This window comes from Lepidochelys olivacea (genome assembly GCF_965140295.1).
Source record: "Lepidochelys olivacea isolate rLepOli2 genome assembly, chromosome: 9".
Taxonomy (NCBI): domain Eukaryota; kingdom Metazoa; phylum Chordata; order Testudines; family Cheloniidae; genus Lepidochelys; species Lepidochelys olivacea.
In genome coordinates this window covers 28,390,811-28,410,026 of record NC_140419.1, presented here as the reverse complement: position 1 = coordinate 28,410,026, position 19,216 = coordinate 28,390,811, and the positions used below count along the sequence as shown (strand labels likewise).

The following is a 19,216-nucleotide window of genomic DNA, read 5'->3' as shown; positions in this document are numbered from 1 at the left end:
AACAATCTGAGTACTCACAGAGAAAGGAAAGGAGTCACTCAGGAACAACTGCCCCTCTAGCCCTCTCCTCACTGGCTCAGTTGAAAACCATTGGAATACCATTACGAGGACAAAGCAGGCGAAGAGAGCATTTAGAAGCCACTATATCATTTTATCAGTCAAAAAGAAAAAATAATTGTAACACTTTACAAAGTCATTGATAGTAGTCTGTCTGCAAAACTATTCATCCGCAGAGTCCTCATAGCCAACTGGTTCCCTGGGCCTTCAAGGGCAAATCATCAAAACAGGCCTTTTGCCCAAGCACTGTGGCTGAGGGCCTGGTGTGTGCACACAACGCCCTATGCAACCATTAGAGATTTGAGGGCAATGAATGCCACTGTCCCTTGTATGGGAGTAGAACTTATGCTGACTTCCTCACCACAAATTATTTAGAAAAAGCAGGCTATAGCAGTTGTTACTGATCGCTGCCAACTAGCAACATTCACTGGGAAGTATTTTAGCTCTACAAAAGAAGAAGATAAAGGACTCTCACTTTAAGCTGGGAGAAGAGGGAAAAAAGACCATCTGCACTCATGAAACTTCAAAAACTGTACAGGAATGATGAAATTGGGAGTTCAAGACATGGCTCAAAGAATGTTTTGGGAACTTCACTGGGAGTGGTGATTTCATTAGTGAGCTAAACAAATAGCTTAATGACAGGACATTTCAGCTTCACCTTTCTTGGATAGAGCATTTCATTACGAAGCCCTTCAAACTCAGAGCAACAAAAATGTTCCAGTGGGTCAGAAAGGATTGAGCCATGTAAGAATTCTAGTCATTACATCGACAAAACTATTAATTTAGCACAGTAATTATTTTAATTGGTGGGTAATACAAAAGCTCCAAACTTAGGGCAGCATTCACAACTTCAATTAAGGAAAAACTGAGCTGTCTTACATTTTGATGGGGCTGTTCTGAATCCTGAGAGCACTAGTTATGGGAAGATAAAATAATCCTCCAAATATATCTGGGGCTTATGCAACATAAGGATGCAAATGACAATATGCCATGTCAGAAAGGTGCAAAGCTATGCCTTGAATAGGGTCAGAGATGTTAAGGGAAGCCTATGCTTGAATATCTGATATTCATAATAAAGTGGACTCTTAAATAACTAGGTAAGAAAAACCCTTAAAAATTTTAAAAAGGTGATTAAAAAGCAAAATTTACTGTAGTTCATCTGTGACCTTCTATATCTAAGCATCTTTGGAAGGATTAATCAAAAATTCTAAATAGAATATTAAAGACAGAAATAGAGACTGACTTCTTTTACCAGTCATTTATTCCAAATGTATCTAGCATTTGTAGTATGGCCTCAGTCCTGCAACTGACGGTACACAGCTGTGTGCCTGTACCCATGCTGAGCCCCACTGACTTCTTTGAAACTTGGCCTAATTTTTGGTTAGGCATTTTCTAAATGACCAGCTACTCAGCCATATAAACACAAATTGAATTATATCAAAAAGTGAAGCAAGTAATCTGGTGTGTTTTCATTACATTTCATATTAAAGCAATTTGCATAATGATAAATCTGGGCAATATTTAATTAAAGGCCAGATTGTGTTCAGCAACTTCAGTCAGGGTTGTACGTATGCACTAAAGTAGTCCAACTGAAATAGCTCCAAGGAACCAGAGTGAAAATCTAAATGATTCTGTGTGTTGTATTATGCACAGTATAGAAAGAAATCAAACATTCATGAGGGTCTACTTTAAAAAAAATACTTGCCTACATACAGCCCATAACAATACTCAGCAACTCCAAGGATTGCTATTCCAGGGATTGCTATTCCAGGGATTGCTATTAAGGCCACTGCAGATCGTATTTCTTTACAACCCCAAGTTTCAAATAATCCCATCGGGGTCACAATTTATATTCAAGTTCCATTTATAAACGGTTTATAAAAGGTTAATAACTGATTAATAGATGTAATGAGCATGATACAGATGTAAGTAATGTCTGTTATACATTATAAGCATCATATTTATCTGTCTGACTATATAACAATCTATTAATCATTTATTAACCATTTATAAATGGAACCTCATTTATCTCCATGATAAAGTGATCTCCATGAGCTAAACACTTGGGCAAATTATTAAGAAATAATACAAACAAATAATATACACTTAACAAAGAAGGCTGTATCCTGTGCCTAGACTGATGTTAGCTGACAAGAAAAGATAGCAGACTTGTGTCTCTAGTCCCAATGAAGGTATTAGGCAGGATTCATAGCCACATGTCAGAATGGTTCACTGTAAGCCCTTTTTTATTGGGGCAGATCAGTTTGGAGACCACTTTTAACTCACTTTGGAGTAATATTTTTTTCTTTCAGTCGTTTGAGAAAGACAGCTAGTCTTCTTCACCTGATCCATTTATGTTAGGTTAGACAGAAACTGGATTCATGTGCAGATTCAGCATTAAATAAATGGGGCATATCAAGTGTTGATGAAAGGAAAAGAAATACCATGTTTCACTGAGGTCATGTCTACACTGCCACTTATGTCAGCAAAACTTATGTCACACAGGGATGTGAAAAAACACACCCCTGAGCGACATATGTTACACCAGCATAAGTGGCAGTGTGCACAGCGCTATGTCAATGGGAGAGGTTCTCTTGCCAACATGGCTTACCGCCACTGATTGGGGATGGTTTAATTATGTCAAAAGGAGAGTTCTCTCCCATTGGCATAGAGTGGCGCTATGAGAGATCTTACAGCGGTGCAGCTGCATTGGTACAGATAAGTTCTCTCCTGTAGACATAGCTTCAGGTCTTCAGAGACACTTCCTTTGCTCCACACCAAATAGAAGAACTTTCATCCTATAATTAGAAAACTCCTCCTGTTAAAGTAATCTGTTCTTTGTACAGCCAGATACTAACAATTTTGGAGATAGAAATGATTGAGAAGTTTAAAAATGCCAGGCTTAAAAAAATCTCCAACATTTGCTAGCCAATTATATTGATTTAAAGATAAAATTCTGCTCTCAGTTATACATGTGCAACTTCATTGACTTCTGTGGAGTTGGACTAATCTGACCTAACATAGAAGCATATATTGGTTTTACACGACTATGTCTCGAACTAACATGATCCATCAAAGAGAGAAATGCCTTCAGTTTTCTATATTAAATAGCATTTATAAAAACAAACTTTTAAAAGGTAGAGAGCATCAGAACTGGTAAAGCTATATGAAACAGCAGATGTTTAGCTCATAAATTTACCACATAAACCACAGTTAAAAGGGTGGGGTGGGGGGCATAGAAAAGGGCTGCAGATTCCTTAAAGTATGTCTTCAAATTTCAATGACCATTCACTATAGATTTCTCTATGCTCGAAGCCACGAGCATATTAGGATGTGCTATCATTTAGTCACATTATTTGCTTTTGATAAAAAGTTTATAAGCGCCTTTGCACATTTCCCAGAAAATATAGCTGAAGGGATGTTATAAACCAGTACAACAAGCTGTATAAAACAGACCTCGTTTTCCATATCATCACAAGAAGCATAGTAAGAAAAACACATGTTAGTAATTGGAAGTGCAGACCAGGACTCAGACCTGGAATACTTAAACGTCTTACTTGTAGGTGGCATATCTTCAAAAGAAAAACTTATTTTTTAATTCCTATAGTGGTGAAAAAGACAACAGACAGAGGCGTAGACTGCTTTTGCTAAAAGGTTAGGAACCAACTATCGCCAGAAGGGTGGTTTATCTTGTTATCCAGTTTTCATTTTTCCTGTGATGTCTGGTAGGATGTTGGCACAATAGCTTCTGGCTCAGGGGCGCAGCGCTATTCCAGCAAACTGCTCATTTAAATATCTGACATGAACCCAACAAAGCAGGTTTTATAACAACACTGGTAGTGTCACAAAATAGTAAAGGGACATGTCATTTTCCTTTGGCAAAAATGATTTCAAAACAGAGACATCCTGATATGGAACTGAAAACTGGTTATGTGTACTTTGAACTGTCACATCCAGTATCCAGAGTCTGTTTGAATGAGGAGAGGTGAAAGTTTTTGGGGGGAAGGTTTAAATCACAGTCTTGTAGTCTCTGTAAGTATGAACACTTTCCAATTAGCCTAAACTGAATTATTTGTTTTTGTTTTTAAATAAAGTGCTGTTCCTGTTCTTATTTTGTAAATTAATACAACTTTCTTTTTAAGGATTTTAACACATACATTTCAGTGGTCTATCTAGATCAGTACTTGGATTGTAAAACCAGAAATCATGATATAGAACCTGATACAGAGCTGAGGAAAGAAAAGAGTTATCCTACTGTGCAGCCAAAACTCCCAAGGACTTGCCGTACCATCTCACAAAGAAGTAGCTAGGCCCAGAAAAAAACCTGTAATTTGTGTTGAAGCAATCACCAAATTGATTAAATTAATGTTGATACTGTGGAAATTAATATTTTTTACTTCTATCGCAGTAGTGACTAGGCCTAATAACAGACTAGGATCCTATTGTCCTAGACCAGAGATTGGCAACATTTGGCCCACAGTCCGCCAGGGTAAGCCCCCTGGTGGGCTAGGCCAGTTTGTTTACCTGCTGCATCCGCAGGTTCGGCTGATCGCAGCTCCCACTGGCCACAGTTCGCGCTCCAGGCCAATGGGGGCTGTGGGAAACAGCGTGGGCCCAGGGATGTGCTGGTCGCGGCTTCCCGCAGCCCCCATTGCCCTGGAGCAGCGAACCGCAGCCAGTGGGAGCCGTGATCAGCTGAACCTGCAGACACGCAGGTAAACAAACTGGCCTGGTCCGCCGGGGGTTTACCCTGTTGGGCTGTGGCCAAACATTGCCGATCCTTGTCCTAGACCCTGTACAAAAACAGAAAAGATTGCTCCAAAATATGTGGGGGTGGGAGTTTGAATGAAGTGTACGGTGTAGTTGAAGTCAGTGGAGTTGTCCCGGGATGAACGTGACCCAAAGTATTTTCCTTTCACTATATTATGGCGTCCAAATCCCTTCAAGAAAAAATCCTCAACTAAACCAATGGGTGGTGCCCCACCTAGCTTTTATTTTTAATCTATTGAATCCTCATTAAAACCGCTCCCCCCCCACAACCTTTAATTTAAAAATACTTTTTTTGTTTTGTTTTCTTTTTTAAATCACTACTTAATAGATTTGACTGTCTGCCTTTCCCCCAAAAATCTTTGGGGAAATCCTGTCTTAAAAATGATAATGTGTGGGTTTTCCCCCTCCTTTTTTTTTTTTTTTTTTTTTGTACTATATAGCGAAGATAAAGGTGGCAACAGCAACTGAAGGGTTGACATGAGCAAAAGAAAAAAATGTTCCCATCTTTTTCCTTTTGAGTCTTTATTTTAGGATTGCTATGAACAGAAAGTGAACCACAGGCAGCTGTGATTTTAAATAATATGCGCAGAGCAAAGTGTTGGTATTACCATTTAGTGTGACTCACTAGCCTTTTGGAGTTTATTCAGGTTTCTTCTTCAGATGTCCATTCTCGTGACACATCTGCTACTGTCCACTGACTTGCATAGCACAACCAACAACAGGTTTGTACTGTAAATATCCAAGCAGTGACAATTGTTGGGAAAAAAACAAGTGATGAGACCGTGGGGTGATTTATCTAAGAGGACAGTCATCAGTAAAGTACTTATTATAAACAAAACATGAAAATGAGTATATCTTTAGTATTGCTGCCATAGGTAACTCTTTACAACTTAAAGATTTCTGGAGTCTTTTCAATGTGCGAAAAGAGATCCCAGCTGAATTGCATATGCACAGAACATATACACATAAACTCAATGGCCAGCTCTCTACTAAAATCTGGTTTATACTTCCAATCAGGACTCTTTGATCTAATTGTCTGACCTTGCGCAAGTAACCTGACCTCTCTATGCTTCATTTTCTCCATATGTAAAAGAAATTATATTACTTACCTCTGTAAAGTACTTTAAGATCCTCAGATGAAAGGTGCAGTATAAATGCAAAGAATTATTAATTATTCTTATTATTTCTTAAGCATATAAGGAAGGTTTTTCTTTTCATTTTTAGTTTCCTCTTAAATCTTCATGGCTGTTATATTCACTAAGGCTCAGATTCAGCAAAATCGAGAGGATTTAAGCACATGCTTAAAGTTAAGCACATACCTAAGTGCTTTGCTGAATCAGCAGGTACCTAAGTACACAAGCCATTCAGCAAAAGTCTTCAGATTGTTTGTTTTTTTCATTATTGAAAATCTAGTATTTAAACTGTTTCTTTTAAAATCCATTCTATTTGTAAGTGGTTCTCACATCCCTCCACCTGACACTGATCAATGTAAATAGAATAGCTTTATTTTGAAAGCATTTAAGCAACTGCTGCTGCAGAATCTAATAATCTAATACATACAATGGCCCGAGAATAACCTTTGACTTGATCAGATAGAGGAAAAGCTCAAGGCAGATTTCTTCTACCAGAACTTTGTACTGCAGCTTTGAGAATAATAAAATGTAGTTGTGGTGAAGGCATGTTTTATAGCACACTTGAATGGAAAAGTATTGGGGTGATATATTTTTCTGTCCTACTCAATACCACAAAAGGGATTTGCCATGGAAGTTCCAAAACAAAAAGCCTCTTGACAATGTCAGAACCTTATCTCAAGCAGTAACAATGTTGTTATTCCCTTGTTCCCGAGATTAGAGAGAGAAATAATAGACAGAGGAAATGGGGAATATACTATTTGGCCTGATGACAGGATCACTGATGTTCACAGTTACCTGCACTCAAGCAAAAAGTACATTGGAAAATGGTAGTATAATAACCAGCCAGTTCCACTCCTTTTTTTTTAAGTTAGGAAATGACTTGCAATACTTACCCAGATTTGGCTGGGACATTGCCATTGATCTCTGCGGCACTGGTGTGGAAGTTGCTGCAGGATGATGGTTCATATGATTTAGTGGCTGATTCATGGTCTTTCGAGGGTCTTGCCATGTTGTAATTTTTTCAATATGACTGCAAAAGGGAAAGAAAGGGAGATCAATTTAAAAGGAAAACCTCAGGCATACTATGCAGATTGTCAGAGCATAGGAGCCATAAAAGGAACCAATTATTCCTCAAATCCTTCATTTATCCACCCTTCTTGATTCACCGCAATCCATTTATAAACAGCTATAATGCTGTCCTTTACTTTTACTCTTGAACGAATTGCAGCCCTCCAGTCTTCTATCTGCTGTGGCACCACTTTGCTTACCTTTCCGTATGGATCACCTTCACTAACCTGGACAAATGACAGCACTCACAATGATGTCTTTGACAAGTTAGATGTCTTCAAGTCACCAGGACCTGATAAAACACAGCCTAGAATACTCAAGGAACTGACTGAGGAGATATCTGAGCCATTAGCGATTATCTTCAAAAAGTCACAGAAGATGGGAGAGATTTCAGAGGACTGGAAAAGGGAAAATATAGTGCCAATCTATAAAAAGGGTAATAAGAACAACCCGGGGAAATACAGACCAGTCATCTTAACTTCAGTAACCAGAAAGATAATGGAGAAAATCATTAAGGAATCAATTTGCAAACACCTAGAAGATAAGAAGACGAATAACAGTCAGCATGGATTTGTCAAGAACAAATTGTGTCAACCAACCTAATAGCTTTCTTTGACAGAGTAACAAGCATTGTGGATGGGGGGAAGCGATAGATGTGGTATATCTTGACTTTAGTAAGACCTTTGATGCTGTCTCACATGACCTTCTCATAAACAAACTATGGAACTACAACCTACATGGAGCTACTACAAGGTAAGTGCATAACTGGCTGGAAAACTGTTCCCAAAGAGTAGTTATCAGTGGTTCACAGTCAAGCTGAAAGGGCATAGTGAGTGGGGCCCCCCACAGGGATCAGTTCTGGGTCTGGTTCTGTTCGATATCTTCATCAGTGATTTTAGATAATGGCATAGAGAGTCCACTTATAAAGTTGGAGGACAATACCAAACTGGGATGGGATTAAGCTCATTCCTTCAGTGGACATGGAGAACAATTGATCATAGTCCTCCTTATAACAGTCCTTAACATACTTGAAGACTCATCAGTAAGGCTATGATTTAGTCATGGGTATTTTTAGTAAAAGTCATGGACAGGTCACGGGCAATCAACAAAAAGTCACAGCCAGTGACCTGTCCATGACTTTTAATAAAAATACCCCTAACTAAATCTTAGGTGCTGGGAGAGGAGGGGGGCACTCCAGCAGGCGCTGCTGCTCTGGGGTGGGTGCTCCGGTGGTCACTGTTGCCCCTGGGGGTGGCCTGTGGCCCCACTGCCGTTCCTGGGGTAGGGCAGCCCATGGCCCCGCCACTGCCTCTAGGGTGCGGTGGTCCGTGACCCCATCGCAGCTTCTCCAGCTGTGGGGGAGGGCGGGTGGCCCTAAGGTGCCATCGCTACTCCTGGACCACTGCTCCGAGGCACCGCCCAGGACCAGCTGCCTGGGGTGGCCCAAGCAGTGGCCAGTGTGGCTGACCCCAGGGCAGCCAGACCAGCAGCCAGTGCGGCTACAGCTGCGGAAGTCACGGAGATTCCAGAAAGTCGTGGAATCCGTTACTTCTGTGACCTCTGTGAAAGACTCGCAGCCTTACCCATCAGGTCCACCCTCAGTCTTCTTTTCTCAAGACTAAACATGCTCAGTTTTTTAACCTTTCCTCATAGGTCAGGTTTTCTAACCCTTTTATCATTTTTGTTGCTCTCCTCTGAACTCTCTCCATTTTATCCACATCTTTTCTAAAATGTGGCGCCCAGAATTGGACACAGTATTCCAGCTGAGACCTCACCAACACCAACAGGACAGTTGCCTCCCGTGTCTTTCACATGACACTACTGTTAATACACACCAGAATGATATTAGACTTTTTTGTAACTGCATCACATTGTTGACTCATATTCAATTTGTGATCCACTATAACCCCCAGATCCTTTTCAGCAGAACAACCACTTAGCCAGTTATTCCCCATTTTGAAGTTGTGCATTTGATTTTTCCTTCCTACTCATAATACTTGCTCATCTTTATTGAATTTCATCTCATCAATTTCAGATCAATTCTCAATTTGTCAAGGTCATTTCAAATTCTTATCCTATCCTCCAAATTGCTTGCAACCTCTCACAGCTTGATGTCATCTGCTAATTTATAACCATACCCCACTCCATTATCCAAGTCATTAATGAAAATACTGAAAAATACCAGACCCAGGACTGACCCATGCAGGATACCTATATGCACTTCCCAGTTTGACAGTGATTGACCATTGATAACTATTCTCTGGGTACAGTTGTTCAACCATCTTATAGACCATTTCCTTAGTTTGCTTATAAGAATGTCATGTGGGACTGTGTATAAAGCCTTACTAAAATCAAGATGTATCAAGTCTATTGCTTACTTCCTACCCACTAGGCCAATAAGCCTGTAAAAGAAGGAAATTAGATTGGTTTGGCATTATGTGTTCTTGTCAAATCCATGCTGGCTAATCCCTATAACCCTTTTATCCTCTAGGTGCTTACACATGTCTGTTTAATAATTTGTTTCAGTATCTTTCCAGGTATTGAAGTTAGGCTGGTCTATAATTCTCTAGGTCCTCTTTGTTCCTGTTTTTAAGGACAGGAACTATGTTTGCCCTTCTCCAATCCTCTGGGAACTCACCGATCCTCTATGAGCTCTTGGTTCCGAGACTGCTTCAGCTAGTTCCTTAACTACCCTAGGATGAAGTTCATCAGGCCCTGATGACCTGATTATATCTAATTTATCTAAATATTCTTTAACCTGTTGTAACACTTTAGAGTGCTCTACAATCACCTCAGCCTGCGACTTGAGTGGTAAATACAGCACTCCAGCCCCACTCAAAATCCTTGTGGCTTGCCTCATTTCAGATCTTGACTGCATAGTCTGCGCAGATGTCTCAGAAGCGGTGGAGAAGAATACCCTGATGCTGTTACTAAATATGAACTGGAAACACAGAAAATTGATAACATTCTGCTATAGATTTGCTGTGTTCACAATTCTCACACACACACCTATCTCTGTGTTTTTGCATATTTACGGGAAGGGGGTGTCCCATGCCCTCTATACAGGACCCATCACTGGTATCTTCACTGGACTCTATTCCGGACCTATTGTCACCACCTTCCTGTTATCACAGTCTCCACCCCTCATCCTTAAGACTCCAGATGCCTTTCCCTCTCAACCGATAATTGGAAGAGCTGCAAATCAGGTTACAGCTGTCAAGCTATCTGGAGTGGCTCACAAACGCGAGTGCCAACCTCAGAACAGACTGTTACAAACCAAGGCACAACCCCAAACTGGGTGTGAGTTCTATACTTAGATTTCACCAACCAAGTATCAGGTGTGAACTCCTCAAGCACTGTAACAGCCTTAACACGAAGTCACAGTCCCCTTGATCTGGTCTATCTTGCCACCCTGGCAAGCTTGTTTTTGTGATCAATGGCCCCTTGCACTAAAAATCACAACAACATCCAGGTTACTTCCAGTCCCCTAGGACCAGTCACCTACCCTGGGTCAACTGTATGTGAGATCTCATACCAAAGACAATGCTTGTAGCCAATCCTATAATAAACTATCTAAAGATTTATTATCTAAGAAAAGAAATAGAGTTATTTACAAGGTTAAACACACACACGCATTAATTACAGGCTTAGGTTTCAAAAGTAATAGACGCTGCTGTAATGTGCAAGCTCTCTATGTCCTTTAGGGCTAAACCAAGCTAAACAGCCGGGGATCCCGTGCTTACACTTAGAAGTCTTGCCCTCTCATGAAGTCCAGGGGATAACAATTTCTTCTTGGCAGGGATTTTTATTCCGTTCCCCCAGAGCTCAAGTTGATGGGAGGGACTGTGCACATCTCCTCTTCATAGGTGTGGAGGTAGCAATCAACTAAGTCTTTTGTCCACTGATGTTCCACAATGGCTTGTCTGGTGTCTATGTGCCATCTTTTGTTGGAGAGGAGGTGACACCTCTCAGGGTAAGCTAGTATTTCATAGTTGGTAATGCTTCTCTCCTGACTGTGGAGAGCTTTAGGGCAAACGCTTTTTTAGTTACAGACAATATTAGCTTATAACATGGGATACAGGTGTTATATGTAAGATTAATACATGGAGCATCCTACAAGCATTTCATTAAAATTGAAACACCAAACACATTCTTAAAACTTTAATATCTACTTTACATAGGTGAGCCACACTGGTTTCCAGCTATGCATTTGTTAGTGTTCAGTGAGGCCTAGGGGGCTGTGGCATTAGCTAGCCCCGGTTTGCCAACGTCACAACAGCCTACTGTGATGTTACCATCCCACTCCTCCAAATGCTCTAAAGTCAGGTTTGGATATTGTCAGAAATAATATAAACCCCAAGCAGAAAAAATCCTTTAAAAAATGAACAAGTAGTTTTGAGGCTGTCTTTATACCTCTGATAATTGTTTGTTTGTTTTTACTTTTAATTTCACATTTAACCTATTCCCTCCAAGTCTCCACAACTGTAGATTACACACCTGAGTCACTTCCTTTCAAGCCTCGCCTTAATACTTTCTCCTTTGCTGAAGCCTATGATCAGCTATACACCTCTCTCATGTTTCCCTTCCCCCATTATTTCTTCCTTCCATCTTGCCCTCCATGCAAGCCTTTACCACTATTAACATTTCAGCTTTTTCTTGTATTCTACTTCACTTTGCCTTTCGGTCAGTATAAGAATCATTTTAGCCAGTTCTGCGAAATGATCTCTTTCAAGTCTACCTCCAACTCTAAAGTGTTATAAATGGTTGTATGAAAGATCCAGTTATAAAAATAAATTTGGCAATGCTCTCTACTGTATAGTCCAATTTACTTTTATATAGGGTGGGAGGTAATTATATCAACTGTCAATTACATTTAAAGGCCCACCATTCTGTTTGATCTGGCACACTAAATTCAAGTAAAAAGATTAAATGTAATCAGGGTTGTGCATTTGGGATTTCTAACAAACATATGGGGGAAAATGTACTGCCCAAGTAGGGATAAGCATGTATTAAAACATAATCTTTAGAAATTTCTGAAATACTATCTTAATTAATCTTATGTCAGAATAGATTCTTCACTTTAAAGTTATTTTACAATCCTTTAAAATGTAGTCAAGATAAAAAAATTAAGCCAGATTAAATTTTCCTTCTAAGTAACTTTCAAAGGCAGATAGAGCTTTATAAACTGGAAGCATACATTCCTTTAGAAGAACTTGATGCACAAGTTAAAGTATTTATGAAGCCAGTTGTATTAGGTAACCCATAACTTGTCAGAACGTGCCTGTGATTCTTATTACAAAACAGAAACCTTAAACTGCAACTACCAATTATGTACAACAGGAAGGGCTCTCAACAAAAAGAAAAACACACAAGAATACTAAAATGCCTGGCTTGAAAATCCTCCTCTCTTATCAAAGTTCCTTTCAGTATTAGCATTCTTGCATTTTAATTATTTCCTGCAAGCAACATACATTAATATACTAAGAAACATGATCACTTTTTTCTCATTCAGACCAGAAGCAGTGATCACATACAGGGTTGCATTACCTGAGTCTGTACCGAAGATATTGATGATATTTGCGATTTATATGTTTATTTTATTTCTTTTGATTCATGTGTATAACAAAGGTACCTATCCCAAGCTCTTAGTAATTTTTATATACTTTAAAAGCATCATTATATAAACAATACATGACCCTATTAAATAAGCCAGCAATATCCACCCACCCTACACAGAAAAATCAGCAAGAAGAAATAAAGTCAAACACAAACTGTACTCCACTTCATCCATAAATACCAGGCCTTATCAAGCCCCTCCTCTTCTCAAAGCCTGGGTAAATAGACTGGCCTTGCAGAGTGCCCTGGACTATTTCAGACTTTGTGTGTGAAGACCAAACTCCAATGTTAGGGCACTTTAGGATGAGACAATATATCCTTACAGGTAAATATATTTTTTAGTTTAACAAAACGATGGAATTGAAACTCTTTGTTTTTATGAATACATCTATCCTAGTACTATCTGTGATATACTATAAATGCCACAGTCAAGTGATAGCTGTTCTTTTGGAAAAACATTTGTCAGTCAGAGCACTTGATTTCTGATCACCAAATTAGGATGAAATGAGTTGCAGTTCTGTAAAGGAGGTTTTTTCTCCCTCTTTGTATCATGAGCCAATTCTCCGCCCATTTCATGCTATTCAAAATATGCCCTCTGAAGATGCCCTGCCTACAGGGGATTACAAGGAACAGCTCTGCCATTTGCTTCCTGTGAACTTTATGCCTTTTCTTAGCTATTAGTACAGTCAGGATCAAAACAGCACAAAACATGAAGAAACCAAACAACATCTGGTATAAACAAACAAAGAATAATTTTATTTTTAAGTTAAGACATTTCTAGAAAGTATTATTGCACTCTCAGACAAAAATCAGCACAACCTGCACTTTTTGTCTTTACAAATTTAATCAAACAAGCCATGTCACAGCAACAGAACCCAAAAGACTTGCAAAAACTGATGATAAAAATGTTCTGCAAATTGCCATGCAAAGCAGCTAGTCACAAAACTGTAGCTGCAACTGATATTGATATTATTCAAAAACTTGATCCTTTTTACATGAACAACACTAATCTGTGCCTTAATTATACATGTGAGAAATAAAGCAATGATAGCCAAGTGACAAGGCTTCTGAACATCCCAAAGAATAGAGATATTGATCCAAAAATGTAGGGATCACAGATCTAAAATTATCAAGCCACATGAAAAAACCCCCAGGAATGCTCTATGTAAATATGAAATGTTCTCAATAGCCTTAGCCAAAAGCCACAAGTGCCCTGAATCGCCCGTGTTGGTGCCAATCTAGCAGTGTACAAACATATCTACTCTATTCAAAAACATGAAGACAGAGTTTCAAATATAGGGGCTCAAGTATGGCATTCATATTGTGATTCTCAAGATTAAGGAACTGTTGATCACTACTGGAACTTTTAACTAAGCCCATTAGACAGGTTTTTATCCCATTATTCAAGGAAAAGACTGTGATTGGCCAACACTGTTTATTTAACATTACTAGATATGAAGAGCTATTGTTAGTCAAAAGAAAACTAGTACCAGTACAGGTTTAAAACTAACACTCACTGTAAAAATTAGATTCCAACTCTAAGGGCTCTTGCAAAAAAAAGATATATGTATGGCTTTTAGAGAGGCAGCAGCAAGTATGAAAACAGGAAGATGGTTCATTTTCCACTTATATCCAATACGTTTTTTTTTAAATAAACAATAAATCACAGCTCTCTAGATAGTTACTGTTAACCTTTTGGAGACCAAACTAAGCCCTTGCAAAAGCAGGTGTATCCCCCCACTCCATTGAAATCAATGGATTTATACCAAGGTAACTGAAATCAGAATTTGGTCCAATGTCTTGTTACATAGACCAGCAAGCTCTAGGTTGGAGAACTGCAAAAACTGCCTGGGGTGAGCCTTATACCAATCCCAATGACCTGTTGGTTATCAGAACTGACAAGTTTCAATTCACAGCAATCTCTTTTATCTTAAAGGCTGATGAGCAGGACGTGGAACTTCATGAGTGGGTTTCAAACTTTCGAATGCAGAACATCTGGGTAGTTCCTTGTGTTCAGTCTGAAGTTCAAACGCTCCTTTAGAAGAGAATCTAGGCAACGCATGAAATTCCAGTATCAGAACCAATTAAGATATATTACCAGCACAGAATCACAAACACTGAAAGAGACATGGCTCTTATGCAGAACACTATTATAAAAGTATAATAGCATGCATTACGTTTAGTGGCCAACCTGAATTCAGCAGGGCTGTGCAAGTGTAAGTAAGGGTTAACTTTGGCATTATTTGTGGAACTGTGTTCCGTAAAAGAATGATGCCGGTCCAGTGCTTGAAGTAAAAAAAGAGGAAACTGTTTCACTAATACTAGTGAAATGTCTTTGTAACTAAGATTCATTTAAGTATTTCAGCTCAAGTCTGCATTTCTATGCAAAATGGAGAGAATCACTATGCAAAAGACTCCAAACACCCCTAACTGAGGGTTTATATCAGCCCAGCTGCTCCCTGTTTTATTTCTAGAACCACCAATTCCACAAGGCAAAAATCAGAGAGAGAGAGAGAGAGCGCAAAGCTTCAGACAAAAGCAAGTAATATAAAACACAAATCATCCCTTCAGTGCTCAGAGGACAATACTGCAATGCAGTTTTAAGTTGTTACATGGAAAAGACAAACTACTCAGGAGATGGACAGCAAGGCTAAGTATGTATTTATCTTTCAGTATTAAAGTCAACATTAGGTCTGAGTCTGGGTGACAATGTGTAAAAGCCTTCTCTAAGGCCTTGTTTACGTGGAAAAGTTTTAGCAGTTAAACCAATATGGTTATACAGACATAGCACCTGTGCAGACACTTATACTGTAATATAACTATACTGGTTTAAATTTAGACCTTAAGTTATAACGTAAAACCTCTTTTGGGTAGACAAGGCTGAAGAGTCATGACTTGTTTCGGCAGTGTAGTTGTAGCCATGTCAGTCACTGGACCCACTTCTGTTGGTGAGAGAGACAAGACACTCAAAAGCTTGTCTCTCTCACCAATAGAAGTTATTTCTATTTCTAAATTACTGTGAGGCACTCACATATTACAGTGATGCGGGCCATATAAGTAGACAGAAAAGACAAAATGCAAGGGTAGGATTTTCAAAAATGCTCAGCTGTGGGCTAACACTCCTCTTCCTGATGTGAAAGGGAGCTTTACCATTCATGACTTCAAACATGAGCTCTGTGCCCATGAACTCTGGGATCTTAGTGGCTGTCCCATCTTCGTAACATAGTAAAACAAAAGTCCTTATCTATTTTTAATAAGGTTTTTATGATTCTGTTCCATTTCTAACTCCTAGTGCTTTGTGACAAGTTTCCTATCTGAGTGTGGGCTTCCCATTTTAAAATGTTAAAGTTCTTTAGAATTTTGAGCTAATTCACGTATCATATTTTCAAACTGTTAGGCTCTAATCCCTGACTTCCACTGCTGCCTTGCCAAGAGGGATCAGTTAGTTTAAATTAGCAAACAGTAGCATGAAAAATCTGTTAGTCTTCATTTTGCCATTACCCACTCTAATGATAAATTGACCTCACTGGTTTCTGTTTCATGGATTTTTTCCCCCAGCCCCATGAGATTCAAACCCACTCATCTAAAAAGATGAAGGGGAGAGGAGGAGGGATGAACTAATCTGCAATCTATTATTTTGCAAGCGTGCTGTCACATAAAATAATACAAGTTTATAATTTGACTATCACAATAGTAATCGTATGGGCTTCTTTACCAAGGGTTTGTCACAGGGACGAAGAGAGTGGATTTTGTGACTGAGCCACATCAAAGTAAACCTGCTTTAGGACAAGGGAGAAGCTGATGACTCATCATCAACAACCCACATGTTCTGACTCATTTACTGCTCTTCACAGGGTGACAGCTCACATTGTGCTAGAGAACAGTCATCCACTTCCGGCTATACAACCATTATTAAACATTGGGAAATCTGTTTACATCTCTGTAAGCAGAGCCAAGTCATTGCCCAACTTTTTTTTTCCTTTCTGTTCCCTGAAAGAAAGGAAGGGGGTGGAGGGAGGGAGAGAGACGTCTTTTCTCAATTCAGAAGTAATGGCAAGTGCTTTAGTATTGTACCATGTGGTGGGCAGAGTTTTATATAAAGGGATAGTTTTTGTTTTGTTTTTTAATTTAAAAAGCTGACCTCGGGCCACAACACTGTGGTCTAGTGATCTCACTCACTGAGCTACACTGCAATTTCTGGTAAAATTACAGCCAGATCCAAGCCACACAAAAGTTCAATGACCCCTAGTATGAAGGATCCAATAATGAAAGAGTAACTGTACATCAGGGAGTTAAGAGTGTAATGGAACTGCCTTCAATATGTTAGTATTTCAGGAGCTTATTTTAGAAAACAATCTATTTGCACAGAACAGACATACGGCAAATATCTGCACTAAGAGCTTCCATTTACTGCCCAGCCAGTGACCTCCAACGTGAAATAAACCGCTCCTTCATGCAATAAGGTAACAGCTCGTTCCTCCCCAGAGCGATAGCTGCTACTTTGGGCAGATTGTTATGAATTATACATTTTAATCACCATTTTCCCTCTCTCTAAGTGACATTGTTTTAAGTAACTGTTAATGTCAGAAGCAAGCTGGCCTAGTATTCTCTTAAGATCAAGGTGGGACACACCTCACATTCAGAAGGCCTGCATTCAATCAAGGCTCTCGCTTTGCATGACCAAAGTATATATGCATATGACCAGCAGAAATCAAGTACTAATTTAAATGTTCTTCACCCTACTATTGTCTAAACTTGAGCTGTAGGCCTGATCCTGTGAGGTGCTAATATTCAGAGTGTTCAGATTCTTGAGTGCTATATGGGATTAAGCTTCAGCAGACCATTTAAAGTTGCCCGAATGTCCTGCAGGACACTCTCCAGTGCCACACTTCTTGTGAATTCTCACAGACTCCGTCACACTCAGGACTGACTAGAGAATTTTAGGAAAAAATTCCCACCAGTGACAATGGGAGGCCTATATAAAGATAAGGCACCAGCAACTTTCGATATTTCTACCACAGCAGTTAAACCTGTCCGGTAGGGTTCCTACTGGTATTGTTTCCTAAAATTGCAGTATAGACTTGGCCTCAGAGATGGGAACTAGTTGCAGGGACAGAGACAGAATATAGCCAGGATAGAATTACAGAGCACTGTGTTTAATTTATAACTTATTTCTTGTTGTTAGTTAAGTAAATTATTCCCAAACCTGTCTCAGTTATCATTTAACTACACTGCGCCTGATTCTCAGGTACAATACAATCCCCTTTTATACTGCTTTGACAACATCAAGCAGCCCTAAAATTTGCACCCACTCTAAGGTTAGGGTTGCTAACTTTCTAATCGCACAAAACCTAACACCATTGCAACACCCCTTCGCTGGGTGCAGGTGGGAGGTGATGGCTTTGGCTGGGGGTGCAGGCTCTGGGGTGGGAACAGGGATGAGGGGGTTAGGGTGCAGGAGGGGGCTCTGGGCTGGGCCCAATGGGTTCAGAGTGTGGGAGAGGGTTCTGAGCTGGGTCAGAGGGTTGGGTGTGGGTGCAGAAGGGGACTCAGGGCTGGGACAGGGTGTTGGGGTGAGGGAGGGGTATGGGCTCTTGGGTAGGGTCATAAATGAGGGGTTAAGGTGCGGGAGGGGGCTCAGAGCTGGGGCAGGAGGTTGGGTTCTGGGAGGGGGTGTGGGCTCCAGGTGGCGCTGATCTCAGGCGGCTCCCAGAAGTGGCAACGTGTCCCTCCGACTCCTAGGCAGACGCATGGCCAGGCAGCTCTACTTGCGCTGCCCCCATCCACAGGTGCCTCCCTGGCAGCTCCCATTCAGTTCCCGGCCAATGAGAACTGCAGAGCCAGCACTCAGAGTGGGGGCAGCACATGCAGAGCCCCCCTGGCTGCGCTTCTGCCAAGGAGGGACATGTCACCACTTCCAGGGAGTTGCGCGGAGCCAGGTAGGGAGCCTGCCAGCCCCACACCAACTGGACTTTTAACGGTCCAGTCAGTGGTGCTCACCGGAGCTACCAGGATCCCTTTTCAACCAGGTGTTCCGGTCGAAAACCGGACACCTGGCAACCCTATCTAAGGTCCCTTTACATTGCCAGAATGGTGTAAAGGCACTTTACTGTGATTGACTCAGGCAAGCCTCCATCTCTAAAGATTGAACCCAAGGTTGAGATGTTTGGTTTTGTTTATTTTTATGTGTGTGAAGAAATCTCATTTACCGGTATTTCAGCAACTGTCTTCTATTTAGAGTACTTTGATTTAGAGCACAGATGAGGATGAAACCTGTATTATTACCTTCCTAGCTGTTGTTTCCTTTTGCAAGACAAGTTCTGGCCTGCTGCAGCTACTGTTCCCCCAAGCTCTTTGGACACTCCCTACCCAAAAGGAAGTCCAAAGGCTCTCACCTCACCAGGTGCTGAGCAAATGCTACACAGAATTCTCTGTGTTTGTGTTTGCTCTTACATGCACATGTGTATTTCTAACAAGAAAAGGAGAAAGTCCATACAATCCTTTTTTCTTTTCCTAATCTAATTTGCTTTAAGGTTTCACTACTTAACTACCATATTATATAACAACAGTGC

At 40.2% G+C, this 19,216-nt stretch overlaps 1 protein-coding gene across 1 annotated transcript in view; it reads right to left on the bottom strand.

Annotated features, from left to right (window-relative positions):
• Window positions 1-19,216, bottom strand: part of WWTR1 (WW domain containing transcription regulator 1) — a 122,231-nt gene that overhangs the window by 46,572 nt on the left and 56,443 nt on the right. Inside the window, exon 2 of the mRNA XM_084639012.1 lies at window positions 6,854-6,990. Within this exon, the coding sequence (XP_084495138.1) occupies window positions 6,854-6,990 (137 nt within the window). The remainder of the gene's footprint in view (window positions 1-6,853; window positions 6,991-19,216) is intronic.